This window comes from Rhea americana, unplaced genomic scaffold, assembly GCF_003343005.1.
Source record: "Rhea americana isolate MKP2758 unplaced genomic scaffold, rheAme1 scaffold_25, whole genome shotgun sequence".
In the NCBI taxonomy this organism is placed as follows: Eukaryota; Metazoa; Chordata; class Aves; order Rheiformes; family Rheidae; genus Rhea; species Rhea americana.
This window is the reverse complement of record NW_028186368.1, coordinates 1,916,272-1,942,487: the sequence shown is the minus strand read 5'-3', so window position 1 is coordinate 1,942,487 and position 26,216 is coordinate 1,916,272. Positions and strand designations below refer to the sequence as shown.

At 38.4% G+C, this 26,216-nt stretch overlaps 3 protein-coding genes across 3 annotated transcripts in view; 2 read left to right on the top strand and 1 right to left on the bottom strand.

The window, feature by feature from the left end:
- CRYBG1 (crystallin beta-gamma domain containing 1) overlaps positions 1–1,843 on the top strand; it is a 44,089-nt gene extending 42,246 nt beyond the window's left edge. Inside the window, exon 23 of the mRNA XM_085306965.1 lies at positions 1,124–1,843. Coding sequence (XP_085163091.1) covers positions 1,124–1,212 — 89 coding nt within the window. The 3' untranslated portion in view covers positions 1,213–1,843. The remainder of the gene's footprint in view (positions 1–1,123) is intronic.
- Positions 1,844–4,251: 2,408 nt separating this feature from the next.
- On the bottom strand, positions 4,252–26,210 carry RTN4IP1 (reticulon 4 interacting protein 1). The gene is made up of 9 exons (XM_085306918.1): positions 26,038–26,210; positions 24,511–24,662; positions 23,799–23,867; positions 23,425–23,549; positions 18,914–18,962; positions 16,741–16,877; positions 15,695–15,878; positions 14,865–14,957; positions 4,252–4,384 (listed from the first exon to the last, which is right to left on the bottom strand). The coding sequence occupies exons 1-9, from the start codon at positions 26,183–26,185 to the stop codon at positions 4,268–4,270; spliced, it is 1,074 nt and encodes a 357-aa protein (XP_085163044.1). The 5' UTR covers positions 26,186–26,210; the 3' UTR covers positions 4,252–4,267.
- Positions 26,184–26,216, top strand: part of QRSL1 (glutaminyl-tRNA amidotransferase subunit QRSL1) — a 15,993-nt gene continuing 15,960 nt past the window's right edge. The window contains exon 1 of the mRNA XM_085306964.1: positions 26,184–26,214. Within this exon, the coding sequence (XP_085163090.1) occupies positions 26,184–26,214 (31 nt within the window). The remainder of the gene's footprint in view (positions 26,215–26,216) is intronic.

Here is a 26,216-nt window from a genome sequence, read left to right as displayed (position 1 = left end):
GAAACCATGGTAATGTTAACCTTCTTAAAGACCTTTCAGACTTGGGACTGGGGCACCAGAAAGCCTGCCCCAAATTTCTGAAGCAGAGATCAGTGGGATGATGCCTGAACTGATGTTTCCTTAGTAGAAAAGCAAAGGAGCTGCTAGCAAATGAGCATAGGGCTTTAAGTACCCAGTATATTTATTTTCCTGGATCTACTGCAGTCTGTATTTGTTATGCTGATAGCTTGATACATAGCTTTCAGCTACCAGGCCTGCTGTTGCTCATTTGGGGAGGGTTGCAGAGCTGTCTCGGGGTGGTGGACAAATGGTTGGCTCTGGCAGCTACTTGCAGTGGGAATACTACCTGCTATCTCAGACCCAGTGTACAAGGTGAAAGATGGCTCATGTCGTGTTTCTGCCACAGGTGCTAGATCTGAGACTAAAGCAGCAGGTTTGGCTCACAGTTCTGGTTGAACATTTCATTGCTCATGGACACATTAAGTCAGAACTCTAGTGGTATTCTTTGAGAAAATATTTGGCATTATGTGTCTATTTGGCATGTGTAACGAGTAATTATCCACTTCTTTGGATGGGCTTAAACTTTTGCGCTGGGGTATGTTCAGCTGCCAGTTAAAGCTACTGAACATTGGCTGATACTCTGTGTATGGCAAATAACGATGCACCTGGGGGATACAGGATTGTGGTGGTTTAGACTAAATGAGTATCAGACCTCATCCCTTTCCTTGTTTTAATTTTTCTTCGGTGCTGTCACAGAAGTGTTGTTTGTTAACAGTAGGACTTACTTCATAGTGTAAGTGACTTAGCTGTTGAGAAAGTGAGGAGCTAAATTTGACTTTGGGAGATGATAGTCTTAACAGGAGCTAGATGTGGCTGTTACAGGATTTCTTCCCCTTCCCTTCCAGGCTGAGAAGGATGAGGTGCTGAATTACTGGAGAGGGTGGAAGGGAGCAGAGAAAGCCCTCTGCTCCAGAACAAACTCTAAAAGCAGGCAGCGATGAAAATGAGTTTCTTTTCTGTGCCTTGGGGAGAGGAGGAACTGTCTACACCAGCACTTAGAACTGGCCTGAAACCTAGAGTCCATTTGAAAGATTATGTATGCTCTTTGAATTTTTCTTTCCAGGGGGCATGCAGTATGATCGCGACCATGTTGTTGTCAACACAGTCAACGAAGAAAGGCTAACGCAGTGTTGGGAACCACTAGTTGTATAAATCCAAACAACAGCGTTTGCATTGGCCACTATTCTGAATACCAGAATTGGCACTGCCATCTTTGAAGGATGCAAGATCAACAATGAGACTCTTGTCTTTTCTTTGCAATGCTAAGAAGAACAAGCAACAGAGAGGTTACGTGTCTCTCCAGCTAAGATTATCTTCCCTATAAAAACTTGAGTATCTTACTTTTTTTTTTTTTTTTTTTTTTTTTTTAAATCTTCACAAACCACTGTGATGAATGGCAGTGTCCCTCAGGCTATAGTGAAAGAACTAAAGGTGTTGGAGACCACATGGAGTTATAATCATGTCAGTGAGCACTTAATCCAGAAGAGTTAATAACCATAATTTTAATTATTTCTAATATTTTTTAATTGAGAGAAGGGCTAAAAAATAGTTCAAGCTTATTTTATAAAGGACAGTGTAATRTGTACAAGGGGTATAGCAACATGGATCTATGGGCTGCAGTATAGAGGAACAGTCGCTACTGAAAATTAATATATTTGTTTCACTGGAACAAAGTTGTATTTACTGAATATTTAAAGACTACTAGCACACAGCATATCCAGAGAATATTTACTATGTGGCTTCAAATACAGTTAGTATGCTACGGTAGTAATCCTAATTAAAAAAAAAAATTCTCACGTAGAGAGAGAGAATGTAAATGAGTATAAGTTTGTCAAGAAAAATAGAGGGCCATCAGAACATGACAAACTTGTCCCTTTTCTAGGCTAATTTTTTGAGTTACAAATACTTCATTTGTTTGGTGAGACAAATTTTTACCCTTTAAAACAATTTGAGTAAGTACAGTCTTCCTAAGCTTAAAAATCATTTACTATACAGAAAACAAGAATTCTTAAGGAAACTATCACTGTAAATGACTGAAAAAGCACAGCGATTACTAGGCTTTTCAGATGCTGCATTTTGGTCTCTGCTGGCTTATTCATGCTCTAGACTGCYGTGGAGCGTGCCATACTCCCAAGTGTTTCAGGTGTCACTGGAGAGCAAGGTTTGTGGTGGGCTGCTGTCTCCCAGTTGTTGCTGGGAGGAAATGTCAGACTGCTGTAGTTAGTGGCATAGCTGGCTTGGATAGCCACTCACGACAGCAGTGTCTCTGAAGTGGTACTAGTTTAGGAAGGAGCTTGTGACAAGTCAGACCTATGAAATGACTGTAGAAGGTTCTTCTGTTGCCCTGTGTTGAAACGGTATTTGTTAGTTTTCTTTAATAATGTTGGCAGAAAAGCAAAATATGAACAATCTTTATACTATGCTGCTGTGTTTTGTTCTGGCTTAGACCAGTGTTACTACAAGTTGCTCCTAGGAGCATCCTTTGTCTTGCATAGTGATCTGTTTAAAGTAACATTTGCATTACTATAGTGTTGCCTCAAAGGATACTGGTGCTTTTATTGTTACCACCTGAGAGGAAGTGCCTTACTAATACTCTTCCTTTTGTACAGAAGTACTCAAGTTTTGTTGCTCTGAGATGTGTTGCTTTTAGTTGCTTTTAGTTCTTTATGGAAAATGTGTTGTTACTGGTTCCAAACAGTGGTACTTTCACATATTGATGTGCTCTTGCTAACTGTAATATGGCATTTCACAAATAAATTTAAGTTAGGTAACTTTTTATTGAAATTATTTTTAAAGGTATAAAACTGACATTTTATGGTTACTTTTGCTTTTCCATTGTACCCTATTCTGTCCATAATGCTAATAGGGATGGATGATGTACCGTAGCTGCAGCCTCTGAGGAATATTTACTGTGTTCATGAAGCCACAGATCTCATGGCTGCTGCTTCTGTCCCCTGGTGGGAGCACTACATGACACTTTTTTCTTTCCCCCCCACCCCACCCCACCCCCACCGTAGCTGCACCAAAGTAAAATGCGCAGTTCTAGATTACCGGGTTACCACTCTCCATTGATCTACCTGCATAACTGCATGGAAAGTCACTCTGTATCCTATCTCTGGCAAAATGAAGAGTTAAAAAACACCCCTCCATCACTGCAACACCAGCAGCGATGGGGGGMATGGAAGGAGCAGGGGCTCCTGATTGGTGACAGAAGCGCCTCTGGCTCACCTACATGAACTCTATAGTCAGCTGGATCTGTACCATGAGTTTGGCCACTAGAATAATTATCCTTGGCAGACTGAGGTTGTTTCATATGTCTGCTCAGATCAGTTATGCTAAGAGATTCGGTGAAAGTAAGTGTATCAAGCTAAATTCCAGCCTTCAGACAGCAATGTGACTGTACGTAATACAGGTGAAGTGTACAGGTTCTGAGGATAAAGTAGGCTGAGTCAAACACTATACATCAGTAAAGCTAAATAATATGGAAGGCCAAGGAAGAAAAGACAGCACAAGTTTCTTGTCAGCAATTAGATATAAGTATGCTTCTGTGGAGAGTTCACTTTTTTCCTCCTCATTCTAATAGGTGTCTCTTATATAACCTGAAGGAATGGAGACAGCTCCTTCTTATGGAAACTCAAAGCAATTAAACATACCTATTGATAGAACTTGCTCACCTCCATATGATTGTATTGACAAGGATTTATTACATTACCATGTCAGGTAATTAGCATTAGCATTTAAGCTATGACCACTACTATGAATCCTGTTTAAAAATTGTTGACTACTGTTTATTATTCAGTACTAACAATACTTTACATGGTGGTTATCTATATACTATTTTGGTACTTAGCCAAACCATATCTAGGAAAAAAAAAGTTCCACAGCCCTACACATTAAAAGTACTGCCGACTGTTCCTTTTACACCCAAGAGCAAGTGTGTCCTGCAAGAGTTGAGACTACATTTTGAACATGGTTTTTATTTAGAAATTCCTGAAAGAATAGTACTGTTTATTTGTTCCACAGCTTTATTTACAAGTCAAGTAGAAAGGAATCGAAGAGGCTTTTCTAAAACACATTTTTAAGTGATGCATCCTTTTTCTGAGCACCCTAAGATTCAGAAATAATAGTTTCTATATACCAATTCATGTTCAAGTGTCATTTACCAGTTAAGGACAGACTGCAGACAGAACAATCATTAGAGATACCTTTATTTTTTATTAATGACATTGATCACTGTTTTTCCACGTGCATGTCCTCCTTCCAATTTCAGAAAGGCCTTTGGAACTTCAGAAAAAGAGAAGACTTGATCGATAACTGGTTGGATCTGCAGAATAAACAAGAAGAGTCGTTGCATTAGGAATAGAATGATCTAGCAGATCACGAGCCCTCATATCACCTTCACATTCCAAAACTGCATAAAGAAAGGGGAAAGTTTTTATTACCTTTAAGGCAGAGCTGCAAAACTTGATGTAATCCTTAGCTTCTAGATTTTTCCAAGGACAGCCCTGCATGCAGTGTAGGAGAAAGCTTTCTACAGCTGTCTGCCCAAGTATTGAAAAATCTCTCCTAGCACAGTTAGAAGCCGTAACCTGGGACCCTAACAACACAGTCACCATGCAAYGCTGTAAACCTACAAGTCTGTTAAAAGCTGTCACACTCTGTGGTTCAACTTTGTTGTCTAAAATGAAGTGAGGAAGAAGGTGAACATTTTTTTTGTTTTATTCCCAAGCTGTTTTTTATGTTACACAAGAATTTTCAAGGCTCAGATATTTTAAAGATGCCTGTGAATCTAGTACCCTTCTGCATCAGTATGTCTCAGTACCTTTAAAAGACTTGGCTACAACTGAAGTACAGAAATCCACTAGCATTTGTTGCTGAATCATTTAGACACACTTAAAAAACTCAACCACTGTGTATTCCAATATACATAGATCATTAAGCCCAGCTTGCATCAATTGATATTTTGACATTAATTTTGTAGAGTAGCCTTCTGGATTGCTTCAGTGTCATCTCTAATAATGAAGGTGATATTCACCATACTGTTCCCATCTCTAACTCAGGAGCCAGAAAACCCTTCAAGCATTTTATTTTAAGACAATGTAGTACACCTATGGAGGCCAAAAAAAAAAAAAAAAACTGCTTCTGAAAAATACTTCTCACTACTGGTCCAAGAGAAGTCACCTTCTCTAGCATCAAGTGCTGAGCCATCCTTCTGGAGGCCAAAAGATCTGTATACACAAGTCCTCCAAACACCCTCCCTGAGGTGGRTCTCCTACCATAGCACCCCTCACATCAGTTTGATGCATGCTCTTGCATCACTGCACTGATCCTAATGCTCTTATTAGAGAAAAAACATTAACACTAGATAAGTCTGCAGCTAGCTCTTACAGAGATCAGAATTTAAATAAGTTACCCAAAATCCTATTTATTCTGCTAGGAAAAAGTACTTGTTAACTGTATTACTGAAAATATCTTCAGGGTTTTCCCCCCCTCAGCTGCTAGCACAAACTATCTCATGGCATTCTTCAGAATTTGTAACTGCTCTCTCCTGCTAAGACATGCATTGCTTTAAATAGAAAAGGAGTAAAATAGCAGTAAGGAGTTGACTAATTTGCCAGCTTCAGTGACAATGCCTTCTTTTAAAAGCTCTACTTTTACCAGAAGCAGGGATTTGTTTTCAGACATGCTGCTTACAAGGTGAATGTGCACCACTACCAAGGAAAAGTTTTCTGTATGTGCATATTTTCCAGTCAGGACCCTGACAACCTAACACCTGCCACAGCAGCTCAACAAATGCCATCTAGCAGCCACCAATGCTCACACGGACACATTTTCTCATCTTTGTTCATTTTTTTGTTATTCATATGCAGTACCCTATCTTAAAGCCCAATTATTGCACTAGAATAATTGCTATTTTTGGTTATGTGATAATGCAAGTTGTCAATGATTAAATTATTACACTGCAGTATCTCCTAATCTTGTCACTATGATTTTGCTTTTGAGTCTGTCAGGGCAAGCCTAGTAGTTGTGTGGAACTTTATATTACATAAAAGCAGAATTAAGTGAACTCCTTCAAAGAAAAGGTTAGAATTAGCATTTGATTCACTACGAAAGCAACTGTACAAATAAATATTCACTTGCCATGCTTCAGGGCACAAGGCTGGCTAATTTCTTCCCGTCGTTCAGCCAGGACAATCTATATAGGTAGACCTCTAGCAAAATGAGCAACAAGTATGAGAAAGATGGTGCATAACACTTTCTGCAGGTCAACTGGGGAAGAAACATAAGGCAGAAATGGCCAAGTTGAAGAAAAATAATAGTGGCTGGCCAGCACCCAGTGCAGAATGGAAATGCTGCCTCTGGCATCAGCAAAGTCATGGACATGGACTCAGAGCAACAAAAGCTCTGAATGAGGTAAYGTCTTTGGGTAAACTGAGCATTTGAGTAAACTGCAGCTGCTGTGACTTAACAGCAAGCGGAACGTGCTGCCGATCAGCAGTGACTCTTCAGGAAGACCAACCGTTGCCTTAATAGCAGAAGCGTGGGGAAAAAAAGAAAAAAAAAAAAAAAAAGAAAATTCAGTAACTCCATTGAACCAAGCACAAGCACGGTACTTGTRCAAGCAGTTATTGTTAACGGCAGTTGCATGCAAATCTTTGCTTCAGTTGAGAAAACAGGAATACAGAAACTCAGCCTCCTGGAACTTGGACACAGATGACCCTAGCAGGGTAAGAGGCTGGGAGGGGAGGGGAGGGGAGGAGAGGTGTTTGTTAGAGGAAGAAGGCAGTTCCGCAGCCTGGGACCGGGAAGCTTTCAGACACACCATAGTTGAGAAAAGGTGAACAAGAAGACTATTACATTTCAACATCCTGCTACCTTCAGTCAGTTATCATAGGCTGCAGCTTATAACACTGACAGAACTACATACATTATGTCCTCAATGTATTACATAAAGTTCAAAGCATCACRTTTGAAAAGTGGTGACACAGGGGATCAGAGGAAGCCTGAATTCAGTCTAACAGTTCAAAACACCATGTGTACTGCAACCACCAAACACTCAGAGCTCATCTGCTGCACTGATGTAACCTCTAGCACCATTTTAACACTGGCTTTAGGCAATGCTATGAATACTGAATTGATGATCCTGACAATCTAGAGCATTAAACATTTTATCTGGCTGGCTGATCAGCCCCATTGTTTGAATAACCCTGAAAGGGCTGACCATGTCCCAGCACAGTGATTCACTCAGCCTTTGCCATAATCCACTGACTAAGATAAAATTTCTTCCTGTGAACAGACAAACAAGTAGGGGAGCGTCTGCTGTTTGTTGAATGTGTGATAATAAATGGAGATTAACAGGATAATAAAAACACTGCCTATTTACRGCCACACATCAGTTCCTTGCCAGAGGACACCTATTTGTTCAGGGAAAAAGGATTAAACTAAAGTCTRGGAGAGAAAGGATTATACACACCCGCACTGAAATGTTTATCTGAAAACAGATTGAGGCTGAAAGATAGTTTCTTCCTCTTCATTCTCTCCAACGCAGAACATACTATAGAAATGAATCTCAGGTCTCTCAAAATGAACTCATGTGTTTGGAAAAAATAAAAAGAGCAATTGCTGATGCTGATACAGGCATGAGCAGCATACTACAGAAAGCACTGAAGTGATATCCACAGCCATTCCTGCTCTGAATACAGCAGGCTGTGAAGAGAGGCAGGCAAGAGTAGAYTGGTCAGCAAGAACACATTTCTCCCACTACTGGCAAATTCAAGCCTTCCCTTGGAGGCTTCCATTACTGTGCTAGCAAGGTCCTGGTTTGAATTTATTAGCAGGGAAAAAGAAAAAAACATTAAAAGGGAACGAAGATGGCTTTGACCCTCATATTAGCAAGTTGTTCCAGTTAGTTTGGAGCTGCTTCCTACCACTGGAGGGAGAGCAAGAGCCTTRACATTATTGCAAGAAGACCCAAACTCACAGGTCATATAAAACTTAGCTCAAGAAGGAACAGAAACAAGTCCCCTTGCTCCAAGGGCAGTGACAGTGCAGTGGCTCTTCCCTGTGCTTGTAAAGGATGATTGTGTCAAAACTGCAGGGCAGCCATGCTTTGCAGAGTGCCTCCCTCCCAGCTGCTGCCTCCCAATACACRTGCTAGTTATGTCTTGGCCGTAAGTCTGGTCATGTCCTTTGCATGTATATTGYATGCATATCCTTTGGAAAAGGGTACTTGCACGTTCACACAGTGAGAGCAGAAATGTGCTCTGACAGATCTCAAAATCCTTTTGAGGTCTTTTTTAATGGAAATGACTATCCTGCCATTTTGGCTAGCCAAGTAGAAGATAAAGGCTCTCCTCCAGCAATGACCAAGCACCATGCCCAACTGTGCTGTAAGCGCAAGGTACAAATGCAGAACTTGAAACTCTTCAACCTTCAATGTGTCTCCTTTGATGACAATGAGAGGTTGGCACAGCAATTTTTACAAASAACAGTCTCTTTCCTGGAACTAAACATTTAGTTATTTATGCAGCACTTTATAGTCATCTCATGGAAAAAAATGCTAACCTTTGGGATACCACTGCTCCTGCCATTTCTCCCCTTTAGCTGAGCATCTCCCTTCCTGTTACATTCAAGTCCCACATTCCTTGGRTCTTAATCCTACCCCTTTCTTCATCCTTCCCTTCCCATAAAATGACATGCAAGAATGTGTGCTGAGTTTCATATTGTCATCAATAAGTTTTAGAGTCAACACTCATGAAAAACAAAGATTAAGGGAATTTCCTGTCCTCTGGAATGGCCGGCTCTAGTCACATGGCCTAYGGATAGCTTTGCAGCTGCAGAGTACCATTTTTAGATGAAATTATATTTCAGAGAATATGCACATTTTCCGAGAACACATCAAGGAGTTCAGGTACTTGGTACTTCTGGCCCAGAACTCAAGTAACTATTCTAGAAGTGCCTAACAAGTAAAAGCAATCAAATACACAGATAAGGAGAATGGTGCAGTGGTTAAGACACCAGAATGGAAGGCAAGAGTCCTGGGACCTGTTCCCACAGTCCTCCTACAAACAACTGTATTAGGGAGTTTTGTTTGTTTATGCATTCTCTAATATCAAGCATGCAGCAACAGTCCACAGTAACATGGGAGTATTATTCAGGACTATTAAAATGTTAAGAGGCAAATCCCAGTTAGGCAGGCTATGGTTCAGAGGGTGTAGTGGGCTTAAAAATTTCTTGTTTGTTAACTGTCCCTGCCTCAACAATACAGTGAAGAGCAGCAAGAAAATGGAACCAGCCCAAAAGTGTAGCAAGTGCCAGGCTAGTCAAGAGGAAGGCTTCAAGGGGAAGAAAGTTCTGGACTTAGTCACCTGCTGAATTCTGCTAAAAAGCTATTAACCAGCAGAAAGAGCAACCATCTGTTCTGGAATCCTCCAGCAGTCGTGTTCATGGCAGCTATATTGCTGCTTATGCTAGAGCTGGTAATTAAACCTAACTGGGGCAACACCACCATACGAACAAGACAGAAGAGTCTTTAGGACAGTTATACTTCCTATATATGCTTTCCTTCTTCCTAAGTTTGCTGATGCTTCCCCTCCTAATTAAAAAAAAATAAAAAAAAAAAAAAAAAAGAAAGAAAAACTTTCTGCATGACCAGTATCTTCCCAGGTCTCAGCAAATTAAACTCAGATGAGCTGTTTTATTGACTCCACACTTCACTGTTGTGCTGTAATTGTTTGGATGTAGTTCCCACTTACACTAGGAGACTGGAGCTCAGAACACTAGTACTGACCTTCCACAGAATATGCAAAACATCAAGCTGAGGCAATACGTTTGATTAAATACCTAGTATCTGCTGAAATTTTTCCAGACCGCATCATGGTTTATGGGAATATTCAAACAAAACCCTATCTCTCTACAGTGTGCAAGATTTCCATTAATCTTGTTCACAGACATTTTATAATGTAATTACACTGCATTTTCATTAAGATCATGAGCAAGCTAAATCATTTAAAAAAAGAGGAGCAGATGTGTTTTAATAAAAATCACAATATGTTTTTGGTGGCCATAATGAGATGCAGATAGAGGTTCCTCTTAGAAGAGATAGGACTGAACAGTCTCTTTGGCAACCTCTCCTTGATCAACATCTCTGGGCTCTAGCCAACAAATCTGGCAAGCAAAAACACTGCAACAAGAAGGCACAAAACTGAAAGGGGGCGGGGGGGAAAGAGGTTTAAGCTTATTAATTTTGAATGAGAAGTAGGACCCTCTAAACCAGGGCAAGGGGCTAAAGGGAGTGAGGATCTTTAATCAATTCAGACCTCTATGTCTAGAATTCTTACTCCTTTTATAGCCAGGGAGAGTAAAAGAGGCACCTTAAATTTTAAGAACTAGCAAAGGCACAACCATAGGGATAAAAGCTGGAATTTCTGCATGGAGGGCCACATCTACACATGCCAGATTTGCAGAATATTCAAAGACTCAAAATGTTACATTAGCTGTTTGATATTCATACTACACATATCAAAGAAATTTGCAACAATTGGGCACCAAAGGCCAAGGAAAAATTATTTGCAGAACCATAACAAGAGGGAAGCAAAACAGTACACACAGGTCAGAATACACAGTCCAGAAGCTGTGATACTCTATGCTAGCAAAACAAAGGTAAATCATTTTAAATTATGGCCATCCAAACAACTCAAACCCCAAGTAATGTCGAAGTGGATGACTATATTCATTTGTGTTGTTTGCTTCCTGAATAGTGAAGACTAGCAACAGAAAACAATCACATTCTACATTTTAACAGGAAATCTCAGAGATCATCATCCAAAGATGAATAAATGCATTAGCCTTCATTAGCAGATAGAGAAATCAGAGGACAAAAAAAGTTATGTTCATATAGGAAGAAGGCAGCAGAGCCAATGAACAGTGCCTTGTCTTCCAATCCACAAAAACAGGCCTCCAAGTCCAAAGCATCTAGTGTGTTCAGCAAAAAGTATAACTGATATTAGAAAAAAAAATACATTAATAAAGTCATGGAATTGTTTCTCTTATGTATGTGCTGTAAAATTTACCTAGAAAGGAAATGCAATACAGAGAATGATATATTCATTTTATGATCGCAGATTCCACTCCTTGCCTTAGCCCTCCTTCTGTGAAACCAGCTTTCACCTGGCAGCCCATCAGATGCAACTTTGCTCAGAAGGAGAGAGAAAAAGCCAGCAGAAATACTGCACACATATGCTTATGGCACATTTAAAAAGTACTGAATTAAAATGAGAATTTCAAACTTCTGTTGGGCAGCACCATTAACCTACACCCTAACATGGCCCAGCAGGAGCACAGGACATACTTAGTGCCTTTACTACATCAATGAGCTTTTTGAGCCTGCCTTCCTCTACTAGGCCTTACAATAGGCGAAGTGGTCAATTACAAGTCACAGATTTTCTAAAAAACGATGCAGCATATATGAACTTGGTATATTTTCCACCAAGGACCAAGCAGCACATAATTAATAAGAAACAAAAAGTTAAGCACTAAGCAACCAGCAAAAAAAMCAAGACTATCAGTGTTGGGTCCACAATACTAATCACAAACACATCAAACTAGTCTCTGATGAGCCGTTCAGATTAATCTGGCAGTAGAGACCAGTGATGATGCTTCAGCCAACAGTCTGCCAGGGAATTTAAGTCCTRAACTAAAGGCTCTGTTGATTTTAGTTGTCTTCAGATTAGAACCTTGTAATTCATAAGGAATGTTCTGTGATGGAAAGAGGTCCCTAGCTTCTGACATGTGCTTTATCAGCTGATTTGATGAAGTCCAAGTTAAGCCAATCCTTATAGGATAATAATTAACCAGCAGAGTACAACCTGCAGTAGGGTCATGGTTATTAGAAAATAACCAGTATCTCTAAAATGTGACAAGGAAATATTTGTTTTCTCCTTCCCCTCTACTCTGCCAGCAAACTCTCAGCCCTTCAGTCTCACTGTTATCTCTTAGTAAGATCTCAACAGCAAGACAAGAAGACAACAAGAAAATAGCTCGGGGGAGGGGTGGGGGGAATAGCACTATTTTTACAATCCCCAGAATTGCGTTAATGTGCAGGAAGTTACAAAAGGAAAATGATTCTCCTTCCTTGCCATACCAGTTCCTCAAATCCCTTCCTTCTCCTTCCCATTAAAAAGGACTGTCCTACATAAAAAAGAATCTGTTTAAAAAACAAATTTCCTTGCTGCAAAGCTCATCTGTGTGATAACCAAGCATCTGTGAAAAAAAAATGCCCTTTTTGCCAATTCATCATYCACCATTACTGCTTTCACAAAGGAAGACCTAACACACTAGAACAGATCTGTATTTACGAAAAAAGGACTAGAAGAAAAAAAAACACTAACAAATCAATATAATAATATCTGCTTCACAGGTATGTTCTTCAAAGGTTCGCTTTATGCTTTATATAACAGCATCTCTTTAAACCACGAGCTTTTTTTAATTACCCTCATTTAAAGTAAGTTTCACTGATCACAGCTGAGAGTCCTCTATCATGACTTTCCCAAAAAAGCCCCTCTCTCTTTTTCAGGAGCTCCCCAATTGCTCTCATATTCACATCTCACACAGATTAAGATGTCTGTAACAGAATGCACAATTCATTGAAATTTTAAAGGAACTAAATCTGAGTTACTCAAAACTGTATTCACTGAAAACTAAGAAGTTCAAGCACACTTTGCTCACTTCCCCAAGTCTTCTGGTTTCACTTTGTTGGGTTTTCTTAAACTCTCATTTATTATACTCTAGTTCAAACATCAATAATTATTCACCACTTATGGAAAATAATGATGGACCTACTCCAGTAGTTCTCCCCTGTCCTTTTTCCAAATACCCATTCTTCTGAATGTATGATCCATCCATTTAAGAGAATGCCTGTGTCTGGAGAATAAAAGTCATCCCCTATTAACATTCATCTATATGAACATGTCACATCTGAGTTTCATACAATACTTTTGATAGCATAGGGGGTTGCAGCATTTTATGGAATAGTGTAAAATACTGCTAGAATAATGACTATGCAGATAAACAGTCTGACATTATGACTTGTTTTTGCAGACACAGAATAAAAGACTAAGCAAACATCTTTATCCTCACGATCATCTTACAACAAAAGGTACATCAGGACATTCATATATGTATGACGTACATTTTAAATGGCATTAGAATTCACCTGTCCAGATTACTGGGCAGATGAATACCGATTAAGCTCTATCTCTATTGCATAAACAGATGTTTCCCAAGAAGCTTTCATGGACATATTCTACATTACTGTTTTGCATACAAAGTAGGAGTAGAACACAAAACAAGTTGTCACTGGCTAAGAATCAGGACAAATGGTAAGCACAAAGACAAGGACATTTCTGTTTTAGTCAACTGTAATTTGGTAAAGTGCAATTGGATGAGATCAAAGGACAAGAAACATTTTCTAGGGTTTCTTTCTAGACCACAGATAGTGCCTAAAGCACTGGACATAATGTCAAGCACAGCAGTGTAAAGCTGTAGCCAGGAATATTCTTCACTACAGCTTATTTGCTGCTACGATCTCTGTTTATGAGCAGGTTACTTTTTGGGAAACACAGACTTTCCATTGGTTGTGTCAGCAGCACCATGATGACAACACAAGGTAGGAATGGGTGAATTTGGGAAGAAATTTACTCTGGTCACCAGCACTGAAGAGGCAAATACAAGTAATCAGGCCTTAAGCACGACAGAAATTATTTATTTTTATCCAAACTGTCCGACATGGTGCCCAGAAAAAAAGGAGATGAACACTCAAATTGTCTCTGAGAAATCTAAATTTTTCTAAGTGCATACAGATTTTCAGTACAAGAAGGCCTGAAAACTCACATACTAGAAATAGCAGCGGTTAGGGCCAACTCTTGCTGCTTCTTCTACTTAGGCAGAACAAAGAAAGATTAACAGCAATTGTCCACATTCTCTACTCTGGGGATTTTGCCAATACGAAATCTTCCAAAAGAGAACACTGCTAGGACCTACAGCACCACATATTCCACTAATTGAGCAACCAATTGCACACTCTCACAGACATTTTACAACAAGCTGAAACCTGAAATGATCAGAAAAGCAGTAATATACTTGCCATTTCATGGCCTTCCCCAGAAGTCCACTATTCAGAGCTTCCCAAAACCTTACGAATGCTCATAATATTCCAAGTCACCAATGTGTGCTAAATGAGCACAAGCTTTATACTCCCAAGCAGTGAAATAATGAAAAGCAAGATTCCCTTTACCACTCTGCCAATGCAGGTCATCTACAACCTGCAATAATCTGAATATCCTATTTCTGTGTACTTTATGCACGATTCTCTTGATCATCCAGGCTAGGGCATTTTGCATATGCAGGAATATACAGTCATGTTCACTCTGATCAAATGAACCATACAAGGCCTCTAAAAACACATCATTTTTCAACATCAGAACTGATGCTAAATGATTCCAATTGGTACAAAAAACAAGCACTGACTGTTTTTTCCTCATAACTGAGCTTAGTTTTTAAAAAGAAGTAGGGCAGAGAAGGGGACGGCAGAATGATTTTACGGACTATCAACACCTAAATTCCACACAAAAGGCCAAAACTTAAATTAGAATGAAATGACAAAACTGGAGCAAGCCAATTCTTAACTCTTTTTCCTCATTGTGAATCTCATAACATTTTATTCCTTAGTTGTGAATTATAGCATTCTAAAATCAAAGCAGTACACCTTTCAGCATGAAAACCTCAAATAACTGTTACTGACATACCTTTCCAGATTCAACCAGTTCTGCTATTTCATCCAAACATGGGCCACTTGGCATAAAAAATGCCCACCGATAATGGACTCCTTTACATAGATGCTGCAAGAAAGAGATCGCAAATATTTAAGTTATGAGAGGAAATTGAAATGGGAACTATAAGTAGTGACAGAAAAACTAGGGAAGTATTTAAGCAAAAACATAGAAATAATTTGCTAGTGTCTGAAAAAAACGTCACCTAAGCATGTGGATTAAATGTACAGACAGGGGTGTTATATTACCACAATAGGATCAGGGTGAATTTTGTGCCTAATTGCACAAGTCAGCTAGTTGAGAAAAACAACGACCTTGTCTCTGCAGCTACAAATAGTGGTGTTTCTTACGTAAGATAGAAATGGTGCAAAGCCATATGTTTATACACATTCTCAGAGAGGCTGAATAAACCCAGCAATGTGACATTTAGAACTTTCCACCTGAGTGTCAGTGATTAAATTTTCCACCATCACATCTGCCAGTCATCACCATGTGGTGATAGTTGTAAGCTCATGTGAAAAGCATTTTAGGAAGACCTCATGAGTACAAGCACCTCCAAGAAAGTCATTATAGGAATAAAAGCCTTGATTTTTCAAACACAACTGACATTTAATACAGGGCATACAATGCTTCTCATCATGGAAACATGCAAGCCGTTGCACTGAGAAATATAGTTACATGATTATTTCCAGGCTTTTCCTTTTGTTTTTGAGCTTTCATCTGAAAATATGACTGGGGGACGCAACAATCTCACTTTACCATGCCATCACAAGAATACAAAATAGCACATAGATTTTGTCAAATACCTTTACAGTTTTGGAACCAATAGTGACTCCTGTTTGTAGCATGCCATCAGCCACTCCTAGTCTGTCCACATTGATTAAGAACGGTGTTATTAAGGTAACATACGTTGCTCCTGACCATTTCTTCAGGAGATCTACAGCCCACTTCTCAGTGGATCCACCAACGTTATCTAGGATGAAATCAAATCTGCAGACATGTAAAGAACAGGCTTAAAATCATTAAAATATGGGAAAAACAGATCATTGTTAAGCTAATCTATTCTAGAAACTGGCTGTAGTTTACATTTCTACTTGTCACTGCAATGTATTAAAATAATCTGCCTGCCAGAAAGTAGAAAGAAAGTCTGAAGACCTTCAACTAAACTGTACAAAGGTAGTTCAATTAATAGGTTATTGCTCATTCACTGCACAGCAGACACAGGCAACGTAGATAACTTAAACCCTTCTTAAACGTCAGAAGACTCTTAGATGCATAATTATATTCTCTAATTTGTTTAACTATTTCTAGAGCTCCATCTCCTCAGCGCTCCCACTGAGGCTGCTGGGACTGTCTTGAGATCCAGTCCTAGACATTTTAACAATATATTATGTGTATGCAAAATAAATAAATAAATAAATAAATAAAGTCAGGACTCACGCTTCGATTAGGAACATCTCCTTTTCATGTTTTGTTCACATACAAGTCAGTTCCAGAGGTCAAACATACATAAACTATCCTACCAAACCCTACCTATCCCAACTTTTCTGCAACCCAAGTTCCCAGCTTCACTTTTAAAAGTCTTTTTTTTAATCTCCCTATTTATTTGGGGGCTCTTTTGCCTCCACAAATCTAATTAACTGACTTAATCTCTCAATGAAATCTGTGCTTGGGATATTCACTTGGCAAACTACATCCAAAAAGTGCTTGGATGAACTTGCTTTAGAAAGTAAGGCTTTAAAATGGGGGGGGAAACTGAAAACAGAGAGTCTGACTAGARTCAAGCAATCAAAAGCCAAAAGGACTGACTGCCAACTCCACTATCTCAGTATTTAACAACATAAATACTTACAAGGGTAAGGTTTTAAGTTGCTCTTCCAAACTTCCAGATTTGTAATCAATCACATCATCCGCTCCAAGCTCTTTCATCAGAGTGCTGGCATCATTAGAACAAACTGCTGTCACATGAGCACCCCAGGCCTTCACTAGCTAAAAGCAAGCACAAAAAGCAAAAAAATCCAAGGTTTAGTAAAAACAGGATACCTTAAAAAGCCAAAATCTCATTACATCTATATAACAAATAAGCACCTTTAAAAGGAGAGTGGAAAAACTGTGTTCCAAACCAAGACGTCACACATCCCACAAACAAAACACGGCTAAAACACCAATATTTTAGGGGTGGGGTTTGGGTGGAGGGGAGAGAGGAGAAGTTGGTGTGTAAGGCTTTTAATAAATGACACTTACAGATACCAGGTCTCAGAATAAACAGAACTCCAAATAAAAGTCTCAGTTTGTCTTCTGAATTTGGTAGCTTGAACAGTAGCTCTTGGTTAGCTGACAGTCTACAAAACTGTCACTAGATTTAACCATTCTAGAGATTAAAAAATTTTTAATTCCTATCAGCTGATTAAATATTTCACTGTAAATAACTTTCCTACTACTAAAAGCAGTAAGAAAAAAAAGAAAATCATCTCTGATTGACTATAGGGAAGATGTCAGGTTATCTTCTAGTACACAAAACTATAGCAAAGTAAAGGATTCTTGGTAATTATTTCTCTGTAATCTATTTTTTCCTTCACAATAATCTAAAGTAAATGTCAAAAAAGATTAATTAATTTGTTTTACTTAGGTTAACTGCAGGTAGAAATCACAATTAGTCAATAGTTGGCTCAGCCTTTTTATCAAAATCTCATTTAGATACCTGCTTTATCATGGCTCAGACAAATAGTATATCACTAAAAAATCTCCTGTGGCCCTCTTAAGACCATTATGTTTATAGTCTAGTAAGATGGAAAACAGGGATGCAATCATCTGATTTGTACATTTTTTTCCTATTCTGAAGGGAAAGATGTTGTAGAATGAGATGACATTGATTAGCATCCAAATCCCCAAATTCAATGAAGGCATGAAAAGAGGATGTTCCACAATCACAGAACCACAGAATGGGTAAGGTTGGAAGGGACCTCTGGAGATCATCTAGTCCAACCTCCATGCTCAAGCAGGGTCACCTAGAACATGTTAGACAGGGTTGCATTCAGGTGGGCCTTGAAGATCTCCAGAGAAGATCTCCACAACCTCTCTGGGCAACCTGTTCCAGTGCTCCGTCAGTCTCACAGGGAAGAAATTCCTCCTCATATTCAGGGTGGAACTTCCTGTGCTTCAGTTTGTGCCCATTGTTTCTAGTTCTGTCGCATGGCACCACTGAAGAGAGTTCAGCTCCTTCCCCTTGACACCCCCCCCTTAAGGTATTTGTAGACACTGATAAGATCCTCCCCTCAGTCTTCTCTTCTCCAGGCTAAAGAGGCCCAGTTTTCTCAGCCATTCCTCATAGGCCAGATGCTCCAGTCCTCTAATCATCTTTGTAGCCCTATTATTTTTATAATTACTATTATAAATTATATTTTTAAATCCTGTTATAAGCTATAAATGCTATTATAATTAATGGATCAACAAAAACAAATGTTGATTCTCCAAAGTTTAGAGCTACTAGAATGAAGGAAAACAAAAGGGCTGGGGAATGACAGCAAAGGAAAATTAATCCACAGATTAWACACACTACACTTGTGTACCTTACCTTTGACATCTGACCACAAAAAACAGCTACAGATATTAACATACAAAGGAAAATTGCAACTGCAATCATCTACTTTTTCCATCAGATTTTCTACTTGCACATCAAGTTCTTTTTAGATTTTTGGAGTTGAGCAGAAAGTGGATTGAAAGATAATGAATACAGACTAAATTTCAAATACACCAGTTACAAATTTCCTGTACCCAAATACCGAAATGTGATCTTTTGCTACCTGCGCTCCCAACACCGTTCTTTGAAGCTCCCTGCTTCCTACCTTATGCTAGTAAAACATAAAGATGGAATGGAACAAACTCAAAATATTTTACTTTTGGAGCTCTGGCAGATTATTCATTAGCTTGCTATTTAACTATCTTTTCCCTCAGTTTCCTTCTGTCACATTTTGTTCATGCTGAATAATTTGAAGGCACATCCTGGGCATGCCACAGTATATTACCTGTACAGCAAAAGTACCAACTCCTCCTGAAGCTCCTAATATTAATACTCTGTAAGAAAAAAATAAAATTTATAAAATAGTTCTCTAAATAAATCGAATAATAAAACAATTCCATTATAAATTCTAATGCTTCTTATAAATCTCAGACATCAAATTACTTGAAGCAAAAGATTGTACTCGTCATTCAAAATGACTTAGTGGTTGACTCTTCAGACACTTGCTAATGTGACGTAACATTGCTCAACTTGTTTTTAAGACCATTATCTCAGCCCAACCAAAGAGACTTCCTCTTACGTGCCTTCCACTAAATCCAGCCAGTGAAGCTGTCAGGCAGTAACATTTATCACCAAGAAGTCCTGTCAGAAGTCCATACTTTCCCAAGCAGAATTGCTTAGGTTGGGACAAAATCAGTTAAGACTCTCTCTGCCCACCAGACTTCACTGGCATTGCCTGTCGTATTTCCTAGGGAAAAATCAGGTTCACCAACATTTTACACAAATTGGTACTGTCTAAGAGAAAAAGCGGTTTAGTATCACAGTATTTAGAGAGACCATGAACTTCAGAATATATGGAACATAACGAAGAAGCCTCACCATAAATAAGTTTAAGTTTTACTAAAATAAGGTATCTGTCTCTTTCTTTATAAGAAAAAAAAGGCAATAGAATTTTGCTAGTTTCATAGATTTCAAAAAGACTCTGTAAAATGCCAGGCTGTGGGAATCAGTAAACAAGCAAGAAAATAAAGGAGTCTGTTACCAAATTATTAGTGAGTTCCTTTTCACTACATGAAATAACTCACAGCTATCCTAATTTCATAAAAATGAACACAGTTTTAAAGGTATGAGAACCTTACCTTCAGCAGTGCAATCACTGTTCAAAAATTCCATCCAGGTATTTTTATTAAATAGCTAAACTTCAAAAAGGAAAGYAGTAAGAAAGTTTTGCAACTGAAGCTACAAACAATTCAACAAGTTTGGACCCATTTGCTAATTCCAGGTCAAAAAGGAACATTCAAGATGAAGTCTTCGCATAGGGCTGTGGAACATCATGTTTCTCAGAACTTCAGTTTTCCAGCAAAATTGCAGTATCTTCAAAAGCAGCTGGTGTTCCTGTTTTAAGTCTTTTTTGCTTTTAGAACGCAAAACTGTACTGTACAGCCTGGTGTCTCAGCTTACAAACACTCTTTGAATTAACTTAAGAGACTTGGTTTTGGCCACAGTACCCATTTTAATATGTTTCTCCTTAACTGATCAGATTCTGTTCCCTCCTATTTCACTCATTTAAACAGCAAAATTCAGAATAAAAATTTGAAATCTAATGCCTGCCACTGTTCAGTCTGCCAAAATGTACTTATGCTCAGAACCATGCTTCCAACAAAAGATGCCTGAAGCAACATTTATATTTAATTTTATCTACCAGAAGAACAAAGACAGGTTCATCTCACTGACCCTAAAGTTTGCTCCCTTCTGATGGGGGCACATGATTCAACTAAGTATCTACTAATACTTAGCTGAACCTTTCCACCTTCAGCACACCCTAAGTCCCATATGATGCTACAGCACTTCAAATGACCACAAAATCGGCAGATGTCTCCATGGGATCTGAGAGCTTAGYGCTTCTCCGTGTACCCTTCTCTGAACTATGGCACAGCCAGAAACTAGCACTGGAGAACCAGGGCCTGTTTCAGCCGTGCCCACCAAGCAAGAAACAAGAATGGAGGAGCACAGGAATGAACACTAAAATTTTCTAGTCTGTAAACAACACACAATTTTCAATGACACAGCTGCATGTGTATAAACAAAGTACATCTCTTGCTGTCAAACATTTGCTTGCCAAATCCTATTTGATGACATCAGTAATGTCTTCTTGGGGTTTATTCTTGTTTTAGCAAGAAGTATATACCCTATCAAGACGGGCTACATCCTACACTCACTTTTCACTTCTCAACAGATAAAATGATGAAACAAAGCACAGACTTTTTGAAAATATTTTCCTGGGGTATTGTATCATTCAGATTTTCATTGTAATAACATAAACCAAGAAGAGATGTTTAATAGTTTACAGTAACAGAAACCTAATATATTTCCTCCTGGCATTCTTATATGTATGAAATATTCAGTCAATATTTTTATATAAAGTTTTACTTAATATTAATGTAAAAATTATCAAGAACTCTTCAAACTGCTCTATTTTTTAATCATGTTCTTTGTGAATACAGCAAGACATTTAACACAGTTATTGTTCAAGGAGTATATCCTTCTACTGAAAGAGGACCCTCAGAAATATGAGAAGCCCTCCAAGTGTTTTCCACAGAGAACTTCAGAACAGCAGTCATTAACATTTTGAATAACAACAGCATTCACTTTTACCATGTGCAAAAATATTGAAATAAATTACAGTGATACAGGATAAAAGTTAAGAAATGTCTAGCAAAGTAGAAGATATCAATTCAAGCATTCTTCAGGTAACTATGGAGCCATGAAATTTGTAAAAACAGTATCTGCAAAAGTATGTGCAAATGCAGTAGCTACTCTTGTCAGATCAGTAAACAGTCAGATGTTGCACTAATGAAGAATATTTCTGGTTAGCCCACCCTTCCACCTTAAAGTGGCAAAGAAAACAATATACAGCAATAGAAAAATCTCACTGTTTCTAAAATGCCTTAACACTGTAATAAAGTATCAGTGAAGTAGTTTTAATCAAAGGTTACACTCTCTTTCAAAATAAGACATACTCCTGTGTGTATATACATCCTTCTACATAGCTATATACATATACCTACAAAAAACAAAAAGACCAACATAAAATCACGTATGTGGGTACCTTCTTACCAATTAGATGCTAAATTGTTTCAAGAAACTAAAAAACACTATGTACATTCTTGCCCTATGAGATTGTTGCCTTGAAAGAGTGACATAAACTTCACAAAATACTCTTTTGCATAGCCACTTTAGTGTACTACATATGCTTATATACACATATGTAGTGCACTACATGCTTATATACGTAAGCATGAAAATACATATATATGAATATATATATATCTTTTTATATATACATATATTTTTTTCTATTTTCTACAATTTTTTTTTCAAAAGGACCTCCACATAAGCCATTCTCTGTTGGTTCTGAAATCTAAACCTTCAAGATAGGAAACATCATAAATTTTTAAACATGTGAAAATGTTTTTGCTGATAGAATAATTAAATATTTGTTTGAGAATGTAAAAGTCAATGTTAAATGCAAATGCAGTTTACATTTCACGTTTAAAAAATCTAAACACTTATGTGAACAYTGTAAAGACTTCAAAAAAAGATTAGCTTATTGATGTATCTTTAGGTTAATTATATTTATATGGTAAAGGCAAAATAGCAAAACACAGCTTGAACAGCTTGAATACTGAAGAAATAAAAAAAGAGATGGTAAATGTAGAAATTTATCACTAGCTGCAGATTAACTCAAAGTTGTCCTGCAATTCATTTTCTCAAAATATTTTTTATCTTTAGAACAAACATTTGATTTATATTTTCATGATGAAATTTACTGGAATATACCAACACTCATTCACTTAAGTATCTTTTAAAGATGCGGATGAAGACTTTCAATAAATCTAGTGTCCTTTGTGATGTGTTGCATTACAACACCAACCCCAAGATAAGAAGTCAGACAAACAGATTCTTAGTACGCAATCTTATTTTATGATCTAAACTTCTGATGCAGGTAGTAGTTTTAATGATTATTTTTCAATTCTATTATTTTTACCTTTGCCCTTCTTTCCATTCTGAACATTTTCTATTTCCACAAACATCTAAAGGCCAAAATAACTGCACATTTCAATTATCAGGTGAAAAATAGTATCTGCTCCAATCTTTCAATACGTTCTTCCCCCTGTGCCATCCACCTGCCACTATCAGATTAATAGGCTGATAATAAAGCCACTTTTTCTACCTGCTTTGGCTGCTAGTCTTGAATGTTCTCCTCTTCTCTTTTGCCTTTCTGTTCCCATCAAAGTTCTGGCACACAGGCCAAGTAAGACCTAGTCACCTTCTTATTTTTCCTAAAAGCATGGAGTACCAGTCTGATCCAAATGGCCCGGAGCATGCAGGAACTAAGCAATCGAGTGAACCACATTTCTGTGGACAAGGAAACTTTTCTGAGTTGCCAAGGTAACTCAGAGAAAGGATATATTTGGACAACTGGCCTAGCTCGCAGCAAAGTCAAGTCTCCATAAATTCCTAGGGACACCATCCTTTAATTCTCTATATAGTCAGAAGAGGAAGCCTGCTCATCAGCAAGTTACTAGGACCACTTCAGTCAGACTCCTGGGCTGAATCTCCCTCTGAAGGGCCTCTCTCAGTAGTTGAGTAGACTGAACCTAGCACCTTCAGGCCACCTGACCTTTGTGAATGTCATGGTACTGCAGTCTTCATCGCTGTTAAGATACATCTTGTAAGTTGCTAATCAGTATAAAAACAAAACACTAAGCTTTAGCACCAGAACTAGCTACTTACCTTTTCCCACTACAATTTTTGTCATTCAGTCCTCCAACTTTGTTAATTGCAGACCATGCTGTGAGACCTACAAAGGGTAAGGAGGCAGCTTCTGTGTGACTGAGACACTTGGGCTTAAAAGACACCTGAAATAAGACCAATTGTATCCAAGTCACAGAGCAGATTCTGTGTACCACTGAAATACTTAAACAAGCTTTACCGAATTGCAGACCACGTATTCCACATTTTCAACTATCTTGATTATCCATAATTAGCAAAAGACTGTAGATCAGTTTAAGCATTAAGATACAGTTACTTAAGACATTGAAGAAAAAAATAATGCCATTATTAACAATTTTAGGTTTTGTCTCTTGGCCACATTTTTGAAGGTTTACCTCATTTCCACTAGCTACAACAAACTCTGACAAAGTGCCTTGTTTCCATGGAGGAATTGCTGCCCATACCTAAAAAACAAAAGGAAAACAATTATCAATTTTTGCTACTTTACATAATAGTTATCTACAGAGAGAAGCTTCCTTTATGAAAGAAATCTTTACCCAGTTTGCAAAATGTCTTCACTATTGCTTATCAAATACAGCTTACCTTTTTTATTCCTCAAAAAAGCAAATTACTTCCACAGAAGGAAAGCCTAGATTAGTGGAGCAGGAGGGACAGTAGGGGAAGGAGGGAGAACAAAATTCATTATACTGATGCTGATAAGTTCAAAGTGAACCATACCAGGGTTTCTGTGGGAGTTGAAAAATCATTCTCTAGTTATATCAAAGTTCTTAATAGCAAGTAACTTGGCGAGGGRGGGGGGGAGGACCCACACACATAATCCCTCTTCCTGTTAGAATTCTATCTTCGGTCAAAATGAAGCAGCATCTTGAGTTTGCATAGTTACAAGTAAATAAAATCCTTCCTTTCTGCCACTGAAATGGACCAAGTATTTAAAAGTGAAGTACGTTGCAGAAAAAAATTGGCGAAAAAGGGTTTTTTTTTTTTTTAGAGAAATAAAATAGGGAAGAAAGCATTCCAGAGACCTGATCAGTTCATGTTATACTTCAACTATGCTCTTTTAGAAAAAAAGAAATTAAGTTATATCACCTCATCTCCGGGTTTGAAATAAGACACACTTAGTCCACATTCCATAATTACACCAGAGACATCTCGACCAAGTGTCAGTGGAAATTCATTCTCCATACTATTCAGTTTCAGGGGATCACGCTTCATATTTAATGCAGTGGCACCATAACCACCTATAAGACATGAAATGAATCATAACATCTCGTTGTGTTTTCATTTATTTACTAGACAATTCCAATCAGAAAGCACCATCTGTATCTAATATATCTAATTTTCAAAGTATTCCTCATTTCTACAATAACGTAGGCATGCCAAAATGGAACTGTATTGAAATTTTACAGATTTAAAAAGCAAATTTGCTTTAAAGGGCAAATTTTAACTAACATATTTCTTCTTTCTTCCCTCATATAACACACAGTATGTGTAAGAATACAAATCACTACAATTTAGCAAGTTCTATCATGATCTTACCAGACTCTATACAAAGTGACTATTTGTTATAAAAACATCAAATATGTGGTAACACTGCTATTTTAGGAAGCCTGTGGGAAATGTTCCATCATGCAACAACATCGCAGGACTCCAAAAGAACTCCAAGCTTTCTATTCACCTTTTCATATAAAATACCATAAGCATTGCATCATGAATATCATTGTAAAAATTAAGGAACATATCCTAAGAATATTAACTCTTATCCAAGAAGCAATAGCTAAATGGTGTGAACGTCTAGAATTATGCACATACCTATTCTGATCAGCCTTACAAACCTGTACTTAGACACGTATGGCCTTTTGAATGTTTGAGGAAGTCTGCTTGCTTCGTTATGGTAAAAGGTATGTAAAGACACTTCGAAAGCTAGATGAAAACACAGTTTCTTCCAAGTAATCTTTCACTGACACAAAACCCAAGTTGCGACCCAGTAGTTCAAGTGAGTCTTTCAACCAGAATCCTCAGACAAGGAAATACTGCATAATCAAACCCACAACTGTATATAATTAAAAGGCTTTTTAAAAAATAATTTATTAGAGATCCAAAATACAAGCTACAGCTTTAACAGCAGGCTTCACACAGATATCCAGAAGGGCTGCTGAATATAATTTGATACATAAGGTCACTTCTCAATATGAAACGTAAGATCTTCAATAACGGCAACTTCCTTCTTGTATTTCAAAACTTGAAACCGAGAACAAATTTTGATTAAATATGTCAAATACAAAGAGCCAACCAAAGGTACAGACTGACAACAGCTGCCACCTCAGGAAGATGCAAGGGACACGAGAGCGAACATCGTGGTTTGGATTAGCTTGCACAGGCTGAGTTTGAGCTGACCTTGAACTCCAGCCTCCCTGATTTTCACAAGATGGGGAAAATGCGGCACCTCTCCGSGGAAACGCTTCTCCTTGGAAGGTCTAGTCTCTTCACCAACAGAGCACTAACCTCAGGCTCAGGAGAGCAGCCCCCGGACGGTGGGGAAGGGGGAGGAAGCCAGGCAATCAACCCCACCGCCCTTCTGAGCCTGCACGAGGCACGGAGGGCAGCGGCACTTACTTCTCATGCTAAGGTCTATGGGGTTCAGGCTGGCGGCGTGCACTTTGATCACCACCTCGTTGGGGAAGCGTATGGCGGGGAACGCCATGTCCCTGGTAAAGCGCAGCACCTCGTTGCGCCCGTACCGGTCAATGACCCAGGAGGGCATGGCGGTTCGCGCCGCCGCCGAGCTGCGCAGC

Excerpts from the sequence above, each read along its gene's own strand:
- RTN4IP1 (XM_085306918.1), bottom strand. The coding sequence starts at position 26,185 with ATGCCCTCCTGGGTCATTGACCGGTACGGGCGCAACGAGGTGCTGCGC. Across the intron at positions 23,868-24,510 it reads ATTTCAAACCCGGAGATGAG|GTATGGGCAGCAATTCCTCC; the intron begins GTGATATAACTT and ends TTTGTTTTTTAG. Across the intron at positions 23,550-23,798 it reads TTGTAGCTAGTGGAAATGAG|GTGTCTTTTAAGCCCAAGTG; the intron begins GTAAACCTTCAA and ends GTCTTATTTCAG.